Here is an 18,238-nt window from a genome sequence, read left to right on the forward strand (position 1 = left end):
GCCCCCGCTAAGGATAGCATGGCCTGGGAGACTAAGGTGGAATGATGCCTGAGTGATGAAGTCAGCCTCTGACAGCCACCTGTTGCGGCACTTCAGGCATCGAGCTGGACGCATTTGTTCTGCTGTACGAACTGGAGGGAGCCAGGCTGGCCCAGCTATCTCTGCCAGCTCTGTCCTGGACTGACTCCACATCGGTCCCCTTGCACCTTGCTCAGCTTGGGAGCCTGTGGGCTTTCAGGAAAAGAACAAGTGAACACCTAAGCCAGTGTGAAGACTCAATTTCATCATTGTAAAATGGGGTAACCATATGCCAAACTTATACGGGTTTTATTACTCAGTGGGCTGCTCACAAGCCGCGAGTACAGTGACGGGCACCCAGTGGGAACCCAGTCTCTGGCCACTGGGGCTCGTATCCACAGAAGTACTTATCCCCTGACCAGGAACTGCGACGACCTTCGAGTTAGGAAATAATGAGAATGCAAAATTGTGTTTTCTTGTGTGGAAGAGCAGGATGTTTTAGTCTTGTTTGGAACGGAACATGATCATTCAGGGTGCTCCTTTCTCATTTTTACTTTGAATGGATGATTGTGCTAACTTAGCATTCTGCTTCCAGGAGCTCGCCCTTCAATACACAATCGATTAAATACAATATCAGGGATTCCCTACACTATAATACAAAGCGTTAGGGCCGGATCCTCCATCACATGTATTATAGTATTAAAACAAAATCACATCACGCATGGAACTCTCGAAATAGTGGAAAATACCAGCTACAACATCCAGTGATGTGTGACCCGGAGGCACGGGGTAGACTAGAATACCGACGGGCCAAGATTCCCAAACGCGGATTTTGAATCCCTTTTTCTACTTAGGTTAGTAAGTTTGGGTCTTTTACTTAACGTCTATCTAGGCGGCTCAGCTTCAAGTTCTGCAAATTGGAGATAATATCATTAAGTTACAGATGTTATTTGAAAATGCAACGAACCATTGTAACCATTTTTGTAAATCATGAAGGTATATTATAAGAAAAGGAGGAGGAAAATGAGAGGTGGTAACTTGTGCACTGTTGGATGTTGTTTGCTTGTTCCGCTCTTCCTCTTGTCCAGCAAGGCTTGGGCAGACAATCATACATCATGAATGATTAACTTGAAAACTGATTTCTACTGGAAAGACTGGCAGGCAAGCAGAGGTCGGGATCCTGTCGTCCCTAAGTGTTTGGTAATCTTTGCCACTGCTAAGATTACCTGGGGGTGGAAGCACGGTCGGTAGGAACAAGATCTGCCCCTTTACTCCCCGAAAGCTCACTTATCCCGCACAGACATGCTGAAGGTCCGTCGGGCTTCGGTGCCTAAATCTCGGCTCTGCAGAGACGTCCCCTTCCCCCGCCTCCACCAACCGCTCCTCTGCACGCAGAAAACCGGTCCCCACCCCTTCCACGCCCCTGCCCCACCTCTTGCCCCCCTTTCCAACCCCCTCTGCTTTGCCCGGGGTGGTTTGTTCCAAGGAGTACAGATAGTCTTGTCAAAAGGCGCAGCTCACCGCGGTGCGCGCGGATTTCTGGACTTGGCCGCCAACTTGTGGTCCACGCTCCCCGGGGTCAGCGGAGGGGCGCGCTCGATCTCACTGCCCACCTCGCTTTCGCACCCCGCGATTCCTGGCCTGGGTTTTTAGTCTTCCTCGGAGCGTTCCCTGGCCTCCGCCTCCGCCAGGGAGCGGAAGGCGGAGACAGCGAGACTGGCCAGGGGGGAGGAAAGCGGACGCGTGTGGGCGAGGGGGACAACAGGATGTCCACGGGCTCGGTGAGTGATCCGGAGGAGATGGAGCTTCGGGGGCTGCAGCGGGAGTACCCGGTCCCCGCCTCCAAGAGGCCGCCCCTCCGCGGCGTAGAGCGCAGCTACGCCTCGCCCAGTGACAACTCGTCCGCGGAGGAGGAGGACCCCGACGGCGAGGAGGAGCGCTGCGCTCTGGGCGCAGCCGGCAGCGCGGGAGGCTGCAAGAGGAAGCGGCCCCGTGTGGCTGGGGGCGGCGGCGCAGGTGGCAGCGCGGGCGGTGGTGGCAAAAAGCCCCTCCCGGCCAAGGGCTCAGCCGCAGAGTGCAAGCAGTCGCAGCGGAACGCGGCCAACGCCCGCGAGCGCGCCCGGATGCGCGTGCTGAGCAAAGCCTTCTCCAGGCTCAAGACCAGCCTGCCCTGGGTGCCCCCCGACACTAAGCTCTCCAAGCTGGACACGCTCCGGCTGGCTTCCAGTTACATCGCTCACCTGCGGCAGCTGTTGCAGGAGGACCGCTATGAGAACGGCTACGTGCACCCAGTGAACCTGGTAGGGGCGCGGCGCGCAAGGAATCGGGCGAGCAGCCAGGAGATACCCAGGGCAGGGTCAGCCCGTTGGGAAGAATTCGAAAGGGGTGGAGGTTCTGGGACTGGGAACGAGAAGGCCAGTTTAATTTCTCCCAAATCAAGGGAGTGGCCAGCCATTTCTCTGAAGAAGAATCAACCATCCGTGTGTGTCTGCATCGTTCTGAACATTGTACCCCAGTGACAGCCATTGACTAATATCCTACTTCCAGGGTAAATCTTGGTTCCAACTCAGTCTGCCACCTGGTTGCAGACTGACAGCAAATCTCCCTTGCCCAACTTTATCCAGCTAAGAGTCTGGCAGGTTTGAATCGGCAAGCCATTTCTTAAAGGAGGGAAAGCCGAGCTCTATAAAAGAGCATTTGCATTTTTAGAAAAATTGCTTCTGGAAGATAGTAACGTTTCCCCAGATGGGATTTGTCTGGAAAGTCCCTCTCTGATCTGCCAGCTCTCCCGGCTTGGGAAAAATCCTGTCCAAGCCCAGTTCCTACTTGGAGCTTGGAGTGGATGACGGATTTTGTGTGTGTGTGTGTGTGTGTGTGTGTGTGTGTGTGTGCGCGCGCGCGCGTTAGGGGAAGGGAACTAAACTACAGAATCTCAAAGTCATACGAGTTTCACCAAATTTTCCTGCGGGCAAAGTCCAGGAGGAAGCGTGAACGGATATGGCACGTCTCGGATTATCAACCTCCAGTAAAATGAAAATCTTAGTTCAGAGAAAGGACATGCAAATTCCCAGAATGCTGATAAAATTTTAGCTACTCCAAGTCGGGAATATCTGGGGTTCGCGTGGGAGAGCGGTTTCGGTTTGAGACAATCGTTTCTCTCTAGTATCTGACGTTCTTTTTGATTTTACAGACATGGCCATTCGTGGTCTCGGGAAGACCGGACTCTGACACCAAAGAAGTTTCCGCAGCCAACAGACTATGTGGAACCACCGCTTAAATCGTACTGGAATTCACTTGATGGGATTATTCGTTAAATACGAGTGTTTGGGGGCCACGGAGAGAAGGGAGAGCTCGTGAGATGGGAAGAAGTTTCCGTTGGATTCTCCTTGACCCTTCCCCTTTCCCTGGAACTGTGATCACGACAGGTGGCGGGCATGGCTGTCTCTGCTCAGCGCCCACGGCTACAGCTGCGGCGGATCTAGGCGACCACGTTTTGCCTCTCCAGAAAGAGCCTCCTTTCGTGTCCAGAACGCGGACGCAGGTCCACCCTTGGGCCCTAGCTCTGTAGACTAACTCTCGGCTGCTGCCCCAGCCCGCGCCAGACAGCCCAGGGGTCCGTTCTCAGCCGAGCCAGATTCATCGCACACGTGCGGCACGATTCCACACAGCCCGGGCCTTTCGCGGTGACACAATGGTTAGGGAACGGTTAGAACGCGCTCTACACCTGCTTTAAAGACAGAAGTCTAGACGTGAGATCCGCGTCGGGAAAGAGTTTTAAGTGACAAAGAAGGGCGAGTAGCCTCTCTGGGCTAGGTTCGTATCCCAGCACAGCGCCCTTCTAATGGGCGGGAGGAGGCCCGCTGCTCGCAGGGCTAGGTGGAGACACAATTCCCAGACCACCGCAGGCGGATTTTGCCGGGCGAGCTCCGGGCCGTTCGGCCTCCCTTCCGGGTGACTTCTTCATTCCGGTCTCCTTCCCAAGCTCCCGGCTTTTTCTAATCAGGCGTCTGTCTACCCTCCCTACTTCTGGGCTGGAGCCTCCCCAAGCACCACTGCGCCAACCTGGCTGGGATCGCCTTCGGACTTCCCTTTCCGCCCCGCTCCTGCTCCTACCTGCAGCACTCCCAGCTCCGACTCCAGACTCTCTCCATCAGGCCTCCCCACTCCAAGCTCCGGGCGCCCCAACTCCAACACCGCCTCCCGCCGTGCAGGTTCTTCCCCGCGCGGAGGAGCGCGCGGGGTGGGCGGCTAACCATAGCAAGTGATCCTGCGATAGGGAACGCGCCCCTGCCCCGAGGCTGCACTACCACAGGAAATAACATATGTAAATAAATTTATTTTTTTATGAATAATAAAACGCGCTGTGAAACTGTGTGCCCCTTGGCGGTGTCAGGATGTGGTCTTTGTTGCCCTTTACTGAGATGGTTTGGCTGTAGAAGTTAATTTTTAAGGTGGTGGTCTCCTCTGGTCAGGGTGGTGAGTCATTGCGGGCGGAATGGTGGCGATCACTTTTGGATCACTCCATTTCCAAACGTCATTCTTTATTAATCTCTGTGATTCTGCTGCTTCTCGCACCGGGCGTCCTAGATGCTGTAAGTGGAGACCTCATAAAAGTCCTAAGAGTCTTGAGGCCCCTGCTGTCCTGACAGGCATACACTCCTCAAGCTAACATAGGGTACGTCTCTCTTTCTCTCTCTCTCTCTCTCTCACACACACACACACACACATAACACACACAGCAGCTACTCCAGCTTAAAGCACACGCCAATCCTTACAATTGCAAGTAGTTCAAAAAAACCCCTAAGGCCCACCCACAGGTCTCCAGTGTAACTGGCAGAATAAAACCCTAATGTGAGAAACCAATTTGTATTTCAACGGTGCTTTTCTTTTTTCAAATGTTTATATAGCTTTTTAAACATACACTCATTCTCCGTGTTATTTTCTTCCATTTGCACTGCAGTTTTTGTAGAAGGTAACAACTTGGAAACCCCATGATACAATTTTTAAAATGGCTGGTTCTTTTAAAAGCAACGTTCTCTTTGTAGAACATTTAGAAAAGTGTGAAGGATAAAACTGCACAAACAACTGCTCAACTTGGGGGTCTGTCCATTTTGTGCAATTGAAAGGCAGTTTTCTTGACCCTGAGAGAGAAAAATACAGCTGGATTTTAGTTAGGAGGTAAGGGGGGGAGGTGGGGAGAGTGACTTCCTGTTTTGAGCTAAACCAACCAAAATGCTAAAGAACTGCTTTCTGACAAGATAGTCTTGGGCTTTTATTCATAACCTGGGAGGGAACCCACCCTGGGGATCCAGTCCTACATCAGCCGGTGTCTGGCATCAGGGGCTTTCTGACAAAAGGGAACCTCAAGTAATCTGTGTCAGGAAACCCTACCATGGTTAAAAGCACTTCAGCCGTGAGTCCTGGGTAGACAGCTTCTTGAGGAAGAGTGTCTGCTGGAGGCCAGATGTCAAGGTCATTTCCAAAATATCCAGCAAATTGGGCTCTTTTCAAGGAAAAGAGGCAGCCCAGTGTATGTTTGTTAAAGAGAATCTGAGCGTCTAAAGAACCCAGCTTGAAATCAAGCTCTGCCACGGGGTTAGTGAGCATGTGCAAGTTACATTATGAACACCTCTGAGCCTCAGTTTCCTCTTCTGTAGAATGGGGGTCATCACAGTGCCTATCTGGAATATTACCTTAGGAATAAATATGATAATGTATTCAAACAAATCATTTAATATGCAATGAGCAGTGCACTAAATTCTGGTCACTAAAGGAAATCCAGAGGCAGAGGGAACCACTTCCACAAAGGGGGATACTTAAACAGGTGTGACATTCCCAGAGTCCAGTCATTAAGGTTGGGTCTTGTTTTGAGATGTCTGAATTACAACCGTGAAACAAAAATGTCCCACAAGAGTGGACAAACAGAAATACAGAAAACCAGACAGAATAGCTATATTTGTAGTGAATACAAATAAGAACAAGCATTTGAATAAAGGAAACATTTGGGCAAAGTTCCACAAGTGAAAGAATAATATTTAAAATATGTGTTTCTATAATTATATTCCTTCTGGCCAATTCAGGAGTAAACTCACAGATTTTCTGTCTCTAACGCCCAATTAAGGTGGTGCTTTGCACTGACTCACATGTACAGGGAGCGCTGCACTGCACTCTGGAAATTCATTTTAATGGCCACTTTATAGTCCCATAATAGATAAAGAAAAAAAAAACTTTCTTAAGAATGTTCTGCTCCACAGTATATGTAAAAAGTCCAATGCCAGGAATTATGTTATTTAAGAAAAGAAGAAGAAAAAGAAAGAGGCCACTTTCTAGTAAGTCCCAGTGAGTCCATGTAAATTATGCAAGCTTCTGTGCATGTGTTGCTGTTGGGAGGGGCCTTAAACATCTTAAACCAGTCTTTTCTTTATGTACCATGACTAGAGTGTGTTTTAAGTGGTAGACAGGCATCACCAAATCTCTCTCTCATCATTTTCCTTTAGAGCTCTGAGTTTGCGAAATGGGAGTTGGGGCTGGAGAAGTGGGCAGGAAGTGGGGTGGGAGGGGAGCTTAAGAGAAAAAAATGAAGTATGTGCTTAGGGTTACACATACTTGAGAGAAAAGATGAGAGGAAAGAAGTCTAAGAAATACAGTGTACAATGTGCTAAACAACAAACAAAATGAGTAAATGGAATAATACTCTTCAGGGGGCTTTTTGAGGGACCAAAGCATTATTATTAGTGATGCTGACTCAACCGAAGAGAACAAAAATCCCCTTCCACAGACTCTTCCTAAGATGAATATCTGAAAAGAAACGCTTTCAGCACTGTAATTTTGAAACATTCAGGCGTTTCTCTTGGTTGTGGAGTTGAATTGATGCTGTGCATATTCTTTTGCACTGGGCTTCAACTTATAATTTCACTTTAGTCTGGCAGCTCCTTCAACAGATAGCAACAATGACTCTTAAAATTTACAAAAGACTTTTACAGTCACAGATTTTTCCCTGATAATAAATGCCTAGAAGTTTAAAAAAATAAATAAATAAGGAAACATCTCTTGTCTATAAACACACACACACAAATAACTAAATGAACACATTCTATGTTAATAGGAATTTGGTAGATAATTTGGTTGATACTTCTGAAAAATATTAAAAATTAAAATGGTAACTCAGAGTCACATTTGGAAATGAGAAACAAGGTAAATCGATAATTCACTTCTCACCACCAAGCTTCTGACTTGTGGGAAAGTCCACTAGGAGGTACCAGATTGGCTCCCTTCGTAACTGATCACCTGGCCATATCTCCTTTCGGTGTGAACTCTGGATACTCACTTGTGGGCACCCAGGGTGTTTGCATCAGTGCACTCGCCACTCTCCATTCATCCCTTTCACTGTTGTGTTCACTGTTCACGTTTTGTGTTATTTTTCTTCCTTCTCCCACAAGAGTGAAAGTTGATCCAGAGAAATCCTTCAAACCCAGGGATCTAAGAAGGTCCAGAAAGTAGCCACAGTCAGAAATCCACAAGTAGTCATGTAAACTCAGGTAGCATTTAGCAGCCTTCTCTCTTGTTGGTTCTGCTATCACCAAGATAGTTCTGGATCAGCCTTGAGATTCTTTATTGCTTATAGTAAAGGGGATCATGGAGCAAATAAAAGCTGGGGCTTTCATTTGGTGAAAATATGATGTCTCTATGGACTATTAGTAACTTTGAGCAGTGGAACAGGAGGGGAGGAAGAGCAAGAAGCTTTTATCTTTTACTTTTATTTGTTTGTTGAAAGAGTTTGTATATTACTTTCGGAATTTGTAAAAACTCATTGAGAAAAATATTCACAAATGGCTGGGTCAGATGTAGCAGGTTCCAGTCCCACATTTCCTGGTGCTGCATCATGCACCTTACCTCTTCTGTAAGGCAGGAATCATTCACTCAACCTCACACAATACTTTAAGAATGGATGACATGAAATCATCTCATTAAGCACTTGAGAAATGCTCCATAGATGAGAATTTTTTTTTTTAAAAAGCAAGATTTCCTTTCTCTTTTGCTTATAACAGTTTATGTCCTCGATCCTCTGAAAATTTATCCCATCAGTCCCTTTTGCCATTTTATCACCTTGCTCTTTTATGCTACTTTTGTATATTGACCTCTTTCTTGTTACTAAGGAGAAATTTTCATTAAGCTTCTTCCTATAACATTCAGCATCAAAAATTATGCATGAGATTTTTAAACTCATTTCAGGGTACAAGATAAACCAATGAATTTGTTTTGATTTTTTTATCTTCAATTATTATGGATACATAATAGCTGTATGACTTATGGGCTACATGTGATATTTTGATACAAGCATACAATGTGTAATGATCAAGTCAGGGTGATTAGGGTATTCGTCACCTCAAAGTTTTATTGTTTCTTTGTGTTAGGAACATTGCAGTTCCATCGTTTTAGTTATTTTGAAATACACAAAAAATTATTTTTAACTATAGTCACCCTATTGTGCAACTGAACACTAGATCTTACTCCTTATCTAACTGTATTGTTATTTGCATTAACCATGCCCTCTTTACCCTCCCTCCTCACTACCCTTCCCAGCCTCTGGTAACTAATATTCTACTCTCCATATCTGTGAGCTCACATTTTTTAACTCCCACATATTGGTGAGAATATTGGATTCAAAAAAGTGGTATATATACACAATGGAATATTATTCAGCCATAAAAAAGAATGAAATTCTGTCATTTGCAACAACATGGATAGAAATGAAGGAAATTATGTTTAGTGAAATAAGCCACACTGATGGATTTTGATGTTACAGAGTACCACAAGTTTGTTTATCTAATTTTCAATTTCATGAAATGTTACAGCCAACATTTCAGAAACTACACTTGTGGAGTTTTGGTGTCATATCAAAGAATGTTCACATTTACTTGCAATATCCATTAAAATATGTTTACATACATACTTACATACATACAACATTTTACATACATATTTAAAATACAATTACATGCCTCACTTATTTCTCCTTATAATTACATGTCTTTGTGAGGCTGGAGTTTCAACCAAAATAACATCACAACCGATTGAAGCAGAAAGCAGATATGAGAATACAGCTGTCTTCTAATAAGTGAGACATTAAAGAGATTTATTTGCAAAAATACCAAATTATGCCACCCTTTCCATCAAAATGTTTTAGAAACATAGTTATTTTTCATTTAAAATGTTATTTACACTCACATGTAATTAGCTTATTTTAAAATTAATAAATAAATAAATATTTTTATTTGTTTTGATTTCTTTTTATTTTAATTAATTATTTAAGAGACTGAGTCTCACTGGTTTTGATTTCTGATCCAGTAAATATCAACAGATACAAGCCAGCTACATAAGCAAAAGCTTTTAAGGGTTTTTAATAACTTTCAAAAGTATAAAGAGACCAGAGATGAAAAAAGTTTGAGAACCACTGGCCTAAATAATTCTTAAGTCTCATTTCATTGATAAGAATTAGTAGTGTTTTCTTGATTTTGCAGCAATCTCAGTAGGACAGAAGCCCATAGATCAAGTGTAGGTTGGATATGGGAGTAAATATTTCATCAGAAAGATTGGCTAGAGAGGTTAGGTAATGACTTAGCTGGGCTGGGCTTTCTCCATAAACACCTCTGTAGTCTAGCCAGGCAAATCAGTAGGGCCAATGCCTGAGCTGGTTTCCTGAAATCTGCACTCAGAAGGCTTTCTTTACCACCTGCTACTCTTTATTCCTAGTACCCATCTCTCCTCTCTCCTATTTAGGCCCTTGAATTTTGAGTCTTTGTAACCTTAGGGCTGGACCTGGAATTCAGATGAAAGGAAAAGTGATGCCCAAAACCCAGAACTCTAAAATCCCATTTATTTTGCACATATATTATTATTCTCTGAGATCTATGTTAGAATCATAACATTATATCATCCTAATAAAGAAATTTATTTCAAGAAACTTGGGAATCATTTTCACTGATACTCAATATAGACGATTTTATCTGTAGGTTTGCCAAATGGCTGACAAATATATTTGCTCATGATAATGTAGATTAATTTCTCTAAGGTAAGCCACTAAAATGACTAAATGCAATTTAAGTACAAAAGAAACAAAAACAAACAACAATAAAAAACCCGAGGGAATCCTCAAATATTTTTGAAGCAAGCTTCTTCTAATGTAAAGAAAGGATACCATAAAATTAAAAAAGTCCAGGTCATGAAGGCCAAGGGATTCAAATAATCTTTAAAGAAACTGTTCCAAGAGCTAGGGAGGGAGAAAGAAGAGTCCCTTGTGGAAAAGTGACAAGGACACTGATATGGTTTGGATCTTTGTCCCCTCCAAATCTCACATTGAAATGTGATCCCCAATGTTGAAGGTGGGGCCTGGCAGGAGGTATTGGATCATGGGGGCATATCCCTCATGAGTGGCTTATCACCATCCCCTTGGTGATAAGTGAGTTCTCACTTAGTACACACAGGAGCTGGTTGTTTAAAGGAGCCTACCACCGCCTCCCTCTTGCTCCCTCTCTAGCCATGTAATATGCCTGCTCCTCCTTTGACTTTTACCATGATTGTACACCCTCGTCAGAAGCAGATGCCGGTACCACTTTTCCCGCAAAGCTTGCAGAACTGTGAGCCAAAATAAACCTCTTTTCTTTAAAAGTTACCCAGTCTTGGGTATTTCTTTATAGCAATGCAAACAAATTAACGCAGACTCCTCATACAAAATCCAACTAAGGAGCACCTATACCACAAATAGCAATGCTCTAAAATGTGGAAACAAAGGGCTTAGGAGCCTGAGAGGACAAGGTGGGTAAACAAAATATAAAAAGAGGACAGGGCTGTGAGTGATGGAAATTACCAGAGGTGTGCTGCTAGCATAGGCTAAATGCTATGCTCCTGAGTCGAGCATTGTAGATGTTTCTGAAAAGGCACTGTATTACCAGCTGTTTACATGCACAGACTCTCTGGGTATCTCTAACATTTATGTATTTTCATTATAGGTTTTCCCTCAAATTGATGAAATAGGCTAAGCTATCCACCTTCTCGGGATCAGTCTTCCTTTGACTAACATTTCTTTGGAGACTTGGAGAGGGATGAAGTTGGCTCTATTAAACTATGGGGTGCCTTGTCACAAGCATGATCCCCAGTGAACCAGAACTCCCAGTCTCCATGCCCTGTGTAGGGGTGGCCCAGTTACTTGCTTTAACCAATAGAAAGGAGGCAGAAGTGACTCTGCCAGCACTGGCTTAAGCAGTAAGGGCTAGCAGCTTCCTCATTTACTTATTGGGATCCTTAAGCTTCCATATGAGAAGTCCAACCAAGGCCCTGAAGGCACCAAATGGAGAAACCACCTGAGAGAGAGATGTCCTAAGACCACAGCTGAGAGAACCAAAGAGCACAGCTGACAGTGGAGACTCAGATCCCAGACATGCAATCTTAGGACCCCAGGACCCCAGGGGTGCCTTTCCGGCAAGCTATGAAATCTTCCTAGTGGAGTGAGAAGAAGTCTTACAAGGACAGAAAGCAGAGATGCACCATTCCCGCTAGGTCCTGTCCTAATTCCTGACCTAAAGAGTCATGAAAAATGAAAATATAGTTGCTATTTTAAGCAACTACAATTTGGAGTTCTTTGATACTCAGCAATAGATTAAAAAAAAAAAAAAGACATACTGTCAAGTAAATTTTTCACGTCAGCCATTTATACAGGAAACATTTTTTGATTATCTGCTATTACCCAGGATAGTGCTGGATAGACCAGAATGAATCAGAGAGTTGCCTCTTCTCGAAGAGCTGTAAAGGAGGAAAAGGACAAACGGCCCAACAATTGAAGTGCAATGTGCCCAGGGCTATGACAGAAGGTAGCGCTGTGAGAGGATAGGCACAAACCCCAGTCCCAGGCTGTCATGGTGGTCTTCCCAGAGAGTTGACGAGGGAGGTGACTATTGGAGGAAGCAAGGCAAGGCAGTAGAAGGGCATACCAGAAGAATATAAATGATAGCAGGTTGCCATCATTAACCAGTGACAGGGATTATCATCTAGGATGGTGGTTAAGAGCATGGACTCTAACAAGTGACTTCAAATCCCCGAACTTCAGTATTCTCATTTGTAGAATGATGATATAATAGAAGCTACCTGACAGTATTGTTGGGAAGATTAAATGCAATATTGGAAGTAAAATACTTAGTATGGTGCCTGGCACATAGTAAGTGCTTAGCAAATGCTAGTCTATTAGTATTGTTGTCACCATTATCATCACACTGAGATGATCTCCACGTTCTCTTGACAAACTTTAAGCAGGTGCTGAGAGGCCTATCCCTGACCATTCAGAGTCTTTCATTTTCCCTTAAAGCTGAAAGACATGAGCCTTTAACTCATTCTGTTTCAGTTCTCCTCTGAAAAGGTTGGCCTCTTCAGAATTTAGAAAATTTCAAGGTATTGATTTGCATGACAAGCAACACATCCGGCTCATGCTGGGAGTGAGGGAATAGAGAGTAAAGTACATTTGCATCGGCAGGAGAGCTGGATAGAAAAGTGTGTAGATTGATGGGTATGGCCACGATAACATATCAGGGTTAAAGCAGCGCCAACAATAGGCACCGGCTCAGATGTACTCTCAGGATGCTGCTCTGCTTTTCAGCTCTCCTGGGGTGGATCCCAGAAGCTCTGCTCAGTCACTTCAGGGAATTATCCCCCGGTTGCTAGACTAACAACAGCCTGTGACAAAGGGAGGGAAATTTAAGACCCTATGACCAGAACTGTTTACTAGCAGGTCCAGGATTAGAATTCACAGACTCTGAGTTTCTCCTTGGCATCCAGCCCACCCAATCTGAAGGACACCAGCAGATAAGAATTTGGCACCATGACAGCTATTTCTCTGCAGCTGTTTTCCATGCACACTGGCCAAGTGCCCCGGAGCCCGTGTGGGGTTGCAAGTGGGGCGTTCTCAGAGTCTGACTTGTTGGGTGGCCTTGGGCAGTCTCTCCCTCTTCCAACTACAATTTCTCACCTAAAATGAGGTGTCTGGGCTGGATGGGGCCTTAACTGCACTACAGTTGTAAGTGAATGCCCTACTTACTATGGGTCTTCTGAACAGCACTGATTGTGTCTCCCTGTATTGCTAGTACATCACAATATGGGGAGGCTGAAAGCCTGAGAAAATGAACAAAGTCAACCTACATTTAAATGTTTTATGAGTTTGGTACAAAAGTAACTGAGGTTTTTGCCACTACTTTCAATGGCAAAGATGAAACTCAAGCCATTCAGGTACCTTTTGACTTGTTCTGCAGAAGATCTGTAATATCTCCACGTGATTTCACTGTTGATGATAAACTTTGCCATGGACTCTTCATTTCTCCGATAAGTATTTAATTTTACAAAGGTAGAAAACAATTTCTTCACGTTATATAGAAACCAAATAAGCACAAAAATGATGGTACTTAAAACTATTCTATTCTCAAGACAAACTTTCATTTGTGTTTAAAAAATCCTAATACAAGATTTGTTAAGACCTTTTAAAAAGATTCTAAGATTGAATGTTGTTTGTTCCAGAGTAAAAATTATAGTGGAAAAACATCAGCAATTATAGTGGAAAAACATCAGATCCAAACAAAAGAACCTTCAGCAAAAACTATAATGTATAAACAACTACTGGTTTTCTTCAAACTCCTGACAACCTAGGAGATGCTGAAATTTGAGCTATCATTTCAAGAATCTAGTGATTTTTCCCTCTTTAGGTTAGGACATCTCCCTGTGACAATTTTCACCTTTCTCCAGGACTTCTCAAAATATACTGTTGTTGCTTCTAGACTCACACGTTTAGACCTGTACCATATCCCGACATGTGATTCACCTGAGCACAAACTTATAGAAAGCTACTTTGGCTGGCAAAGTGCAGAATAGATTAAACAGATCACAAATTGGACAGTCCAGGCAAAAGAAACTGAGGCCTAGGCTGAGACGATGGTGGTGGGAATACCAGGGATGGAACCAAGAGACTTTCGACTGCTAGAATCAAATTAACTGGGTTATAGACTGGATGTGTGTGATGAAAGCCAGGGTAAAAGCCACAATGACTACAAGGTTTCTAATTCAGGCCAGACAGTGAATAGCAAAGTCATCGTGAGTCATGATTTATCACTAAAATTTAAAAAGGGCAAGTTTGGAACAGTACAGAATTGAGAAACTTTACCATTCATTTGGGAACTCTACCATCCATTGGCCCAAAAACATCCTCATCAAATTTGGTCTTACTCTGGGGATTTACATTCTTTCGGGGGGGTAAAATCATAACTAAAGGCTTAAAGAGAGAAGAGGTTTATGCAGCTCAGAGACACAAAGCTTAGAAACAGGGTCCCTGCCTTGATCCCATGTGAGCAAGCCTTTTTTCCTTCATTGGATTCTAAACATCTTCAGAGCAAGAATCATCATTTTTCATTTTGTGTCTTATGAAATTACAACCTTCATTTGTCTGGTACAAAGCAGATGATCAATAAATATTTAACAAAATTCTCTTGATAGAAAACAGTTATTGCTACTCTTTAGTTTAAATTCCTTCTCACTTGTTAAAACGAGGGTGATTAGATTTGGGAAAGTTGGTACCCTGGAGCCACCCGAGTTATGTAGTCATCACAGACAACCAGGAAAGTATGTCTACTTAGTCACTACCATTTGACACTACTATTTCTGCTGTACATAATCTGATGGTGCTAGGGATCCCTCGGACAGAAAAAGAAGAGTATTGACCGAGTCCAGTAAAGTACTTTAAAATGTAAAGCTTTAAAATTGGAAGAGACAAATTCATACCGTAAACATGCTAAGTGCCATCAATCAGACCCATGAATAGGCCTGTGATAGTCTTGATTTATGAGTGGAAAAACAGGCTCGCAAAGCTTCAATAACCTTCCAAGGGCCACACAGGGAATAATTGGTGGAATCAGAGTTTAAACCTATTTCTCTCTAGCTGAGAATCTGAACCCAAAACCAGTCCCTGTGCCTCCCCAAGAGATGTCTGTCAGGGTGAAAGGAAGCTGGTGGGAAGATGGTACCCACCAACCAGGCTAACTGAACTTTAGGAGTTAACTCAGAACAACAGATGAGCCATAGAGCTACAGATCCTTCTGAGAGCTTGACATGGGATGAAAGTGCAGAAAGGAGTCAAGGCTATCTGTTGCCTTGGTGGTGCCCGCCAACGCAACCCAGGGAGTGGCACTTGTCTATAAACATATCTGTTTCTTTTTGGGTTTGCTTTCCTTTTTATTTTATAATGAAGATGATTTGAAAAACACCCAATTTATATGTGCTGAACTAAAAAGAAAATAGATCTATCATCACTTAGGATTTTTAGCTCACAAAATTACGTACTCCTGGAGAGCCCAGCAGTGGAGGCAGGGAGTGGCCAATTTGAAGATAAGCAAAGAACTGCTCCTGGGAGAAACTGAGGTAGGGGAGCCAAGAAATACCATGACCGAGGAGAAGCCCCAGTCTGCCTAGAATAGCTGATCATTTTTGTTTGAGCTTAATAGATACTTGCTTAAGTGAGTTACAGGAACAAACAATTTTCTACCAACAACAGCTGATCCACTTTTTTCCATCTTCACCAAAGACAGAAAAAGAGAAAACATGGATGAATCGAAACATATAAGAAGTACAGTAGATTTAATGAAATTGCCAGAGACAGGTTTTCTAACCATCTGGGATTTGTGATTTAGAATTTGTGCAGTTAGGGAAGAATCTGTGATACAGATTTCGTAGAATCATAAAGCCACAAAACTTTAGAGCTGGAAGGTATCTAGTAAGTAATCTACTTTAGTTTATCATGGCATTCTAAAGATAATAAAAAAGGAAGACTATCTGGTTACTGTAATTACCTAACTTGGGACTGTTGTGCAACAATGTAAAAGTATGGCCCCAAACTATGTAATAGGTAGGAAAGTTTTACGATATAAACAGGATAAGAAACTATAATTATAGCAATGACAATCAAAATCAAAATAATCTAATCATTTTAAAGATAAGGAAAATGAAACTGGATTTTTGGAAACTGGCTTCTCATCTGTCTTGGATTAGAGAAAGACCCTGCTTGAAAGTTTGGCTTTTTAAAAAAATCCCTTTGTCATTTAAGGTTATTTCTGGTCTGTGTCTTTTACTGGCTGACTTCTCTTTGTCTTTGTCCCCTAAACCCTTCCCGCTCCCTCTGCCTTAACCTGCAGAATTAATTCTACCTCATCTATATTCATGCAATAATTTAGGCACATCTCCATTTTTAAAGAAAAGTTATCAAAAGTACTATATGCCCCAAAATGCAAGGATGGTGTGGCATGAGAAAATCAGTCAATGTAATACACATTATAGAATGAAGGGGAAAACTCACACAATCATCTCCACTGACATGGAAAAGTATTTAACAAAATCCAACACCCTTTAGTGATTAAAAAATAAAACAAAAAACAAAACACTCAGAAAACCAGGAGAAGAAGGGAACTTCCCCAGCACCATAAGAGGCCTTTATGCTGACATCAAACTCAATATGAAAGACCGAAAGCTTTCCCCAAACGATCAGGAACAAGACAAGGATACCTGTTTTCACCATGACTATTCAACATCGCACTGGAAGCTCTCACCATAAAAAGGAATGAAACACTGACTTGTGCTACAACATGGATGAACCTTGAAAATATTATGCTAAGTGAAAGAAGGTAGACACACAACGTTACACATTGTATGATTCCATTTATATAAAATATTCAGAATAGATCAATCCTTTGGGACAAAAAGCAGATTAGTTGTTGCCAGTTCAAGGAGGGAACATAGAGAGAAACTGTTTAATGGCTAAGGGGTTATAGTTTGGAAGGATGACAATATTTTGAAACTTACAGAAATGGTGATTTCGTGACATTGGGAATATGCTAAATGCCAGTAAATTGTCTACTTTAAAATGACATTTTTTTTTTTTTTTTTTTTTTTTTTTAGCATTCCACAGTGTCATCCTTTACTACAGCAAGGTAGCTGACTACCGAAAACTGGGAAAAGCAAGAGTGAATACTTTAAAAAGGTTTGTTGCAGATACAAGAAGGCAAGTGGAGGCAAAGAAAACTCAGTGCCAAAGGCCTGGATATGGCTCCTTAAGGAGCTCCCTGCAGCCAGGCTACTCCAGGATGGCTCCTCTGCGCCCAACAGGGCAGCATCGGCTTCGCTGGGAAAAGCCAACCACTGAAATCAGCTGTATTTAAGAACTAATTTTTATGTTAGGTGAATTTCATGACGTCACCAAGTTCAAGAAAAGGAGTCCTTTGAAACCCAAATTCAAGGGCGGTAAATATATGTCAGTGGGCATTTCCCCACTATATTAAGTACTTACGCGCTCATTGTTTCTGCTGTTTGGGGACCTCTCGGCAGCTCCAGCACTTTCCACAGGATTCAATAGGAAAAAGAGCGCCACGCAGCCTGGCCCAGTAATAAAAAGACGTCATTAGCGCGCCATCTCGTGGTGAATGTGTAAGTTGCAGCAAACCCTCAGGCCGCGGATTTTTTTTTTTTTTTTTTTTTTTTTTTTTCTTTTTTTTAAGCCTGTGTTACCCAGGCTGGAGTACAGTGGCACTGTCATGGCTCACTGCATCCTTGACTTCCTGAGCTCCAGCGATCCTCCCACCTCAGTCTCCTGAGTAGCTGGGACAACAGGCATGAGCCACCACACTGGCTAGTTGTTTATTTTTATTTTTTGTAGAGACAGGGGTCTCACTATATTGCTCAGGCTGGTCTCAAACTCCTAGACTCAAGTGATTTGCCTGCCTCGGCCTCCCAAAGTGCTGGGACTGCAGGCATGAGGCACTGCACCCGACTAGGGAGCAGAGATGAACCCGAGGTTACTTTTTGTCTTTTCCTCAAGCCGGAGTGGTTTAGGTCACTGGTCAAGAATACAATGATCGGGGTTGTACACCTTCTCAAAGACCTCACGTTCCTTAACATCAAAATGCTCTGACTTATTTCGGATTCCTTAGGAAACAGTCTGAAGGAGAGCCATGAGTACTGACTCCCTGTCGGAACCTGGTCACAGCTTCAGGACATCCTCGGCGAGGCGTCAGCAATCCCCTTGAACCAACGGTGATGGTGTGTAGGGGGTTCAGGGAACCTTTTCCCCTACAACCTTCAAGAAAGCAGCTGGTGGCGGGGGTCCTTCTGGAGCACATACTCTGCAGGAGGGGATCCAACAAGG

The 18,238-nt window shown here is 43.5% G+C and overlaps 1 protein-coding gene and 1 long non-coding RNA gene across 2 annotated transcripts; one reads left to right on the forward strand and one right to left on the reverse strand.

The window, feature by feature from the left end:
• The first annotated feature begins 1,470 nt into the window (after window positions 1-1,470).
• LOC105483594 (musculin) lies at window positions 1,471-4,390 on the forward strand. Its single transcript, XM_011744516.2, has 2 exons — window positions 1,471-2,318; window positions 3,209-4,390. The coding sequence occupies exons 1-2, from the start codon at window positions 1,785-1,787 to the stop codon at window positions 3,293-3,295; spliced, it is 621 nt and encodes a 206-aa protein (XP_011742818.1). The 5' UTR covers window positions 1,471-1,784; the 3' UTR covers window positions 3,296-4,390.
• A 66-nt stretch (window positions 4,391-4,456) lies between these two features.
• Window positions 4,457-17,463, reverse strand: LOC139355827 (uncharacterized). Its single transcript, XR_011606951.1, has 3 exons — window positions 17,384-17,463; window positions 7,346-7,497; window positions 4,457-4,608 (listed from the first exon to the last, which is right to left on the reverse strand). It is a non-coding gene; the product is annotated as an uncharacterized lncRNA (long non-coding RNA).
• Window positions 17,464-18,238: the final 775 nt, after the last annotated feature.

This window comes from Macaca nemestrina, chromosome 8 (genome assembly GCF_043159975.1).
Source record: "Macaca nemestrina isolate mMacNem1 chromosome 8, mMacNem.hap1, whole genome shotgun sequence".
Classification (NCBI taxonomy): domain Eukaryota; kingdom Metazoa; phylum Chordata; class Mammalia; order Primates; family Cercopithecidae; genus Macaca; species Macaca nemestrina.

Coding starts and splice junctions, on each gene's coding strand:
- LOC105483594 (XM_011744516.2), top strand. CDS start 1,785: ATGTCCACGGGCTCGGTGAGTGATCCGGAGGAGATGGAGCTTCGGGGG. Junction 2,319..3,208: donor ACGTGCACCCAGTGAACCTG/GTAGGGGCGCGG, acceptor TTGATTTTACAG/ACATGGCCATTCGTGGTCTC.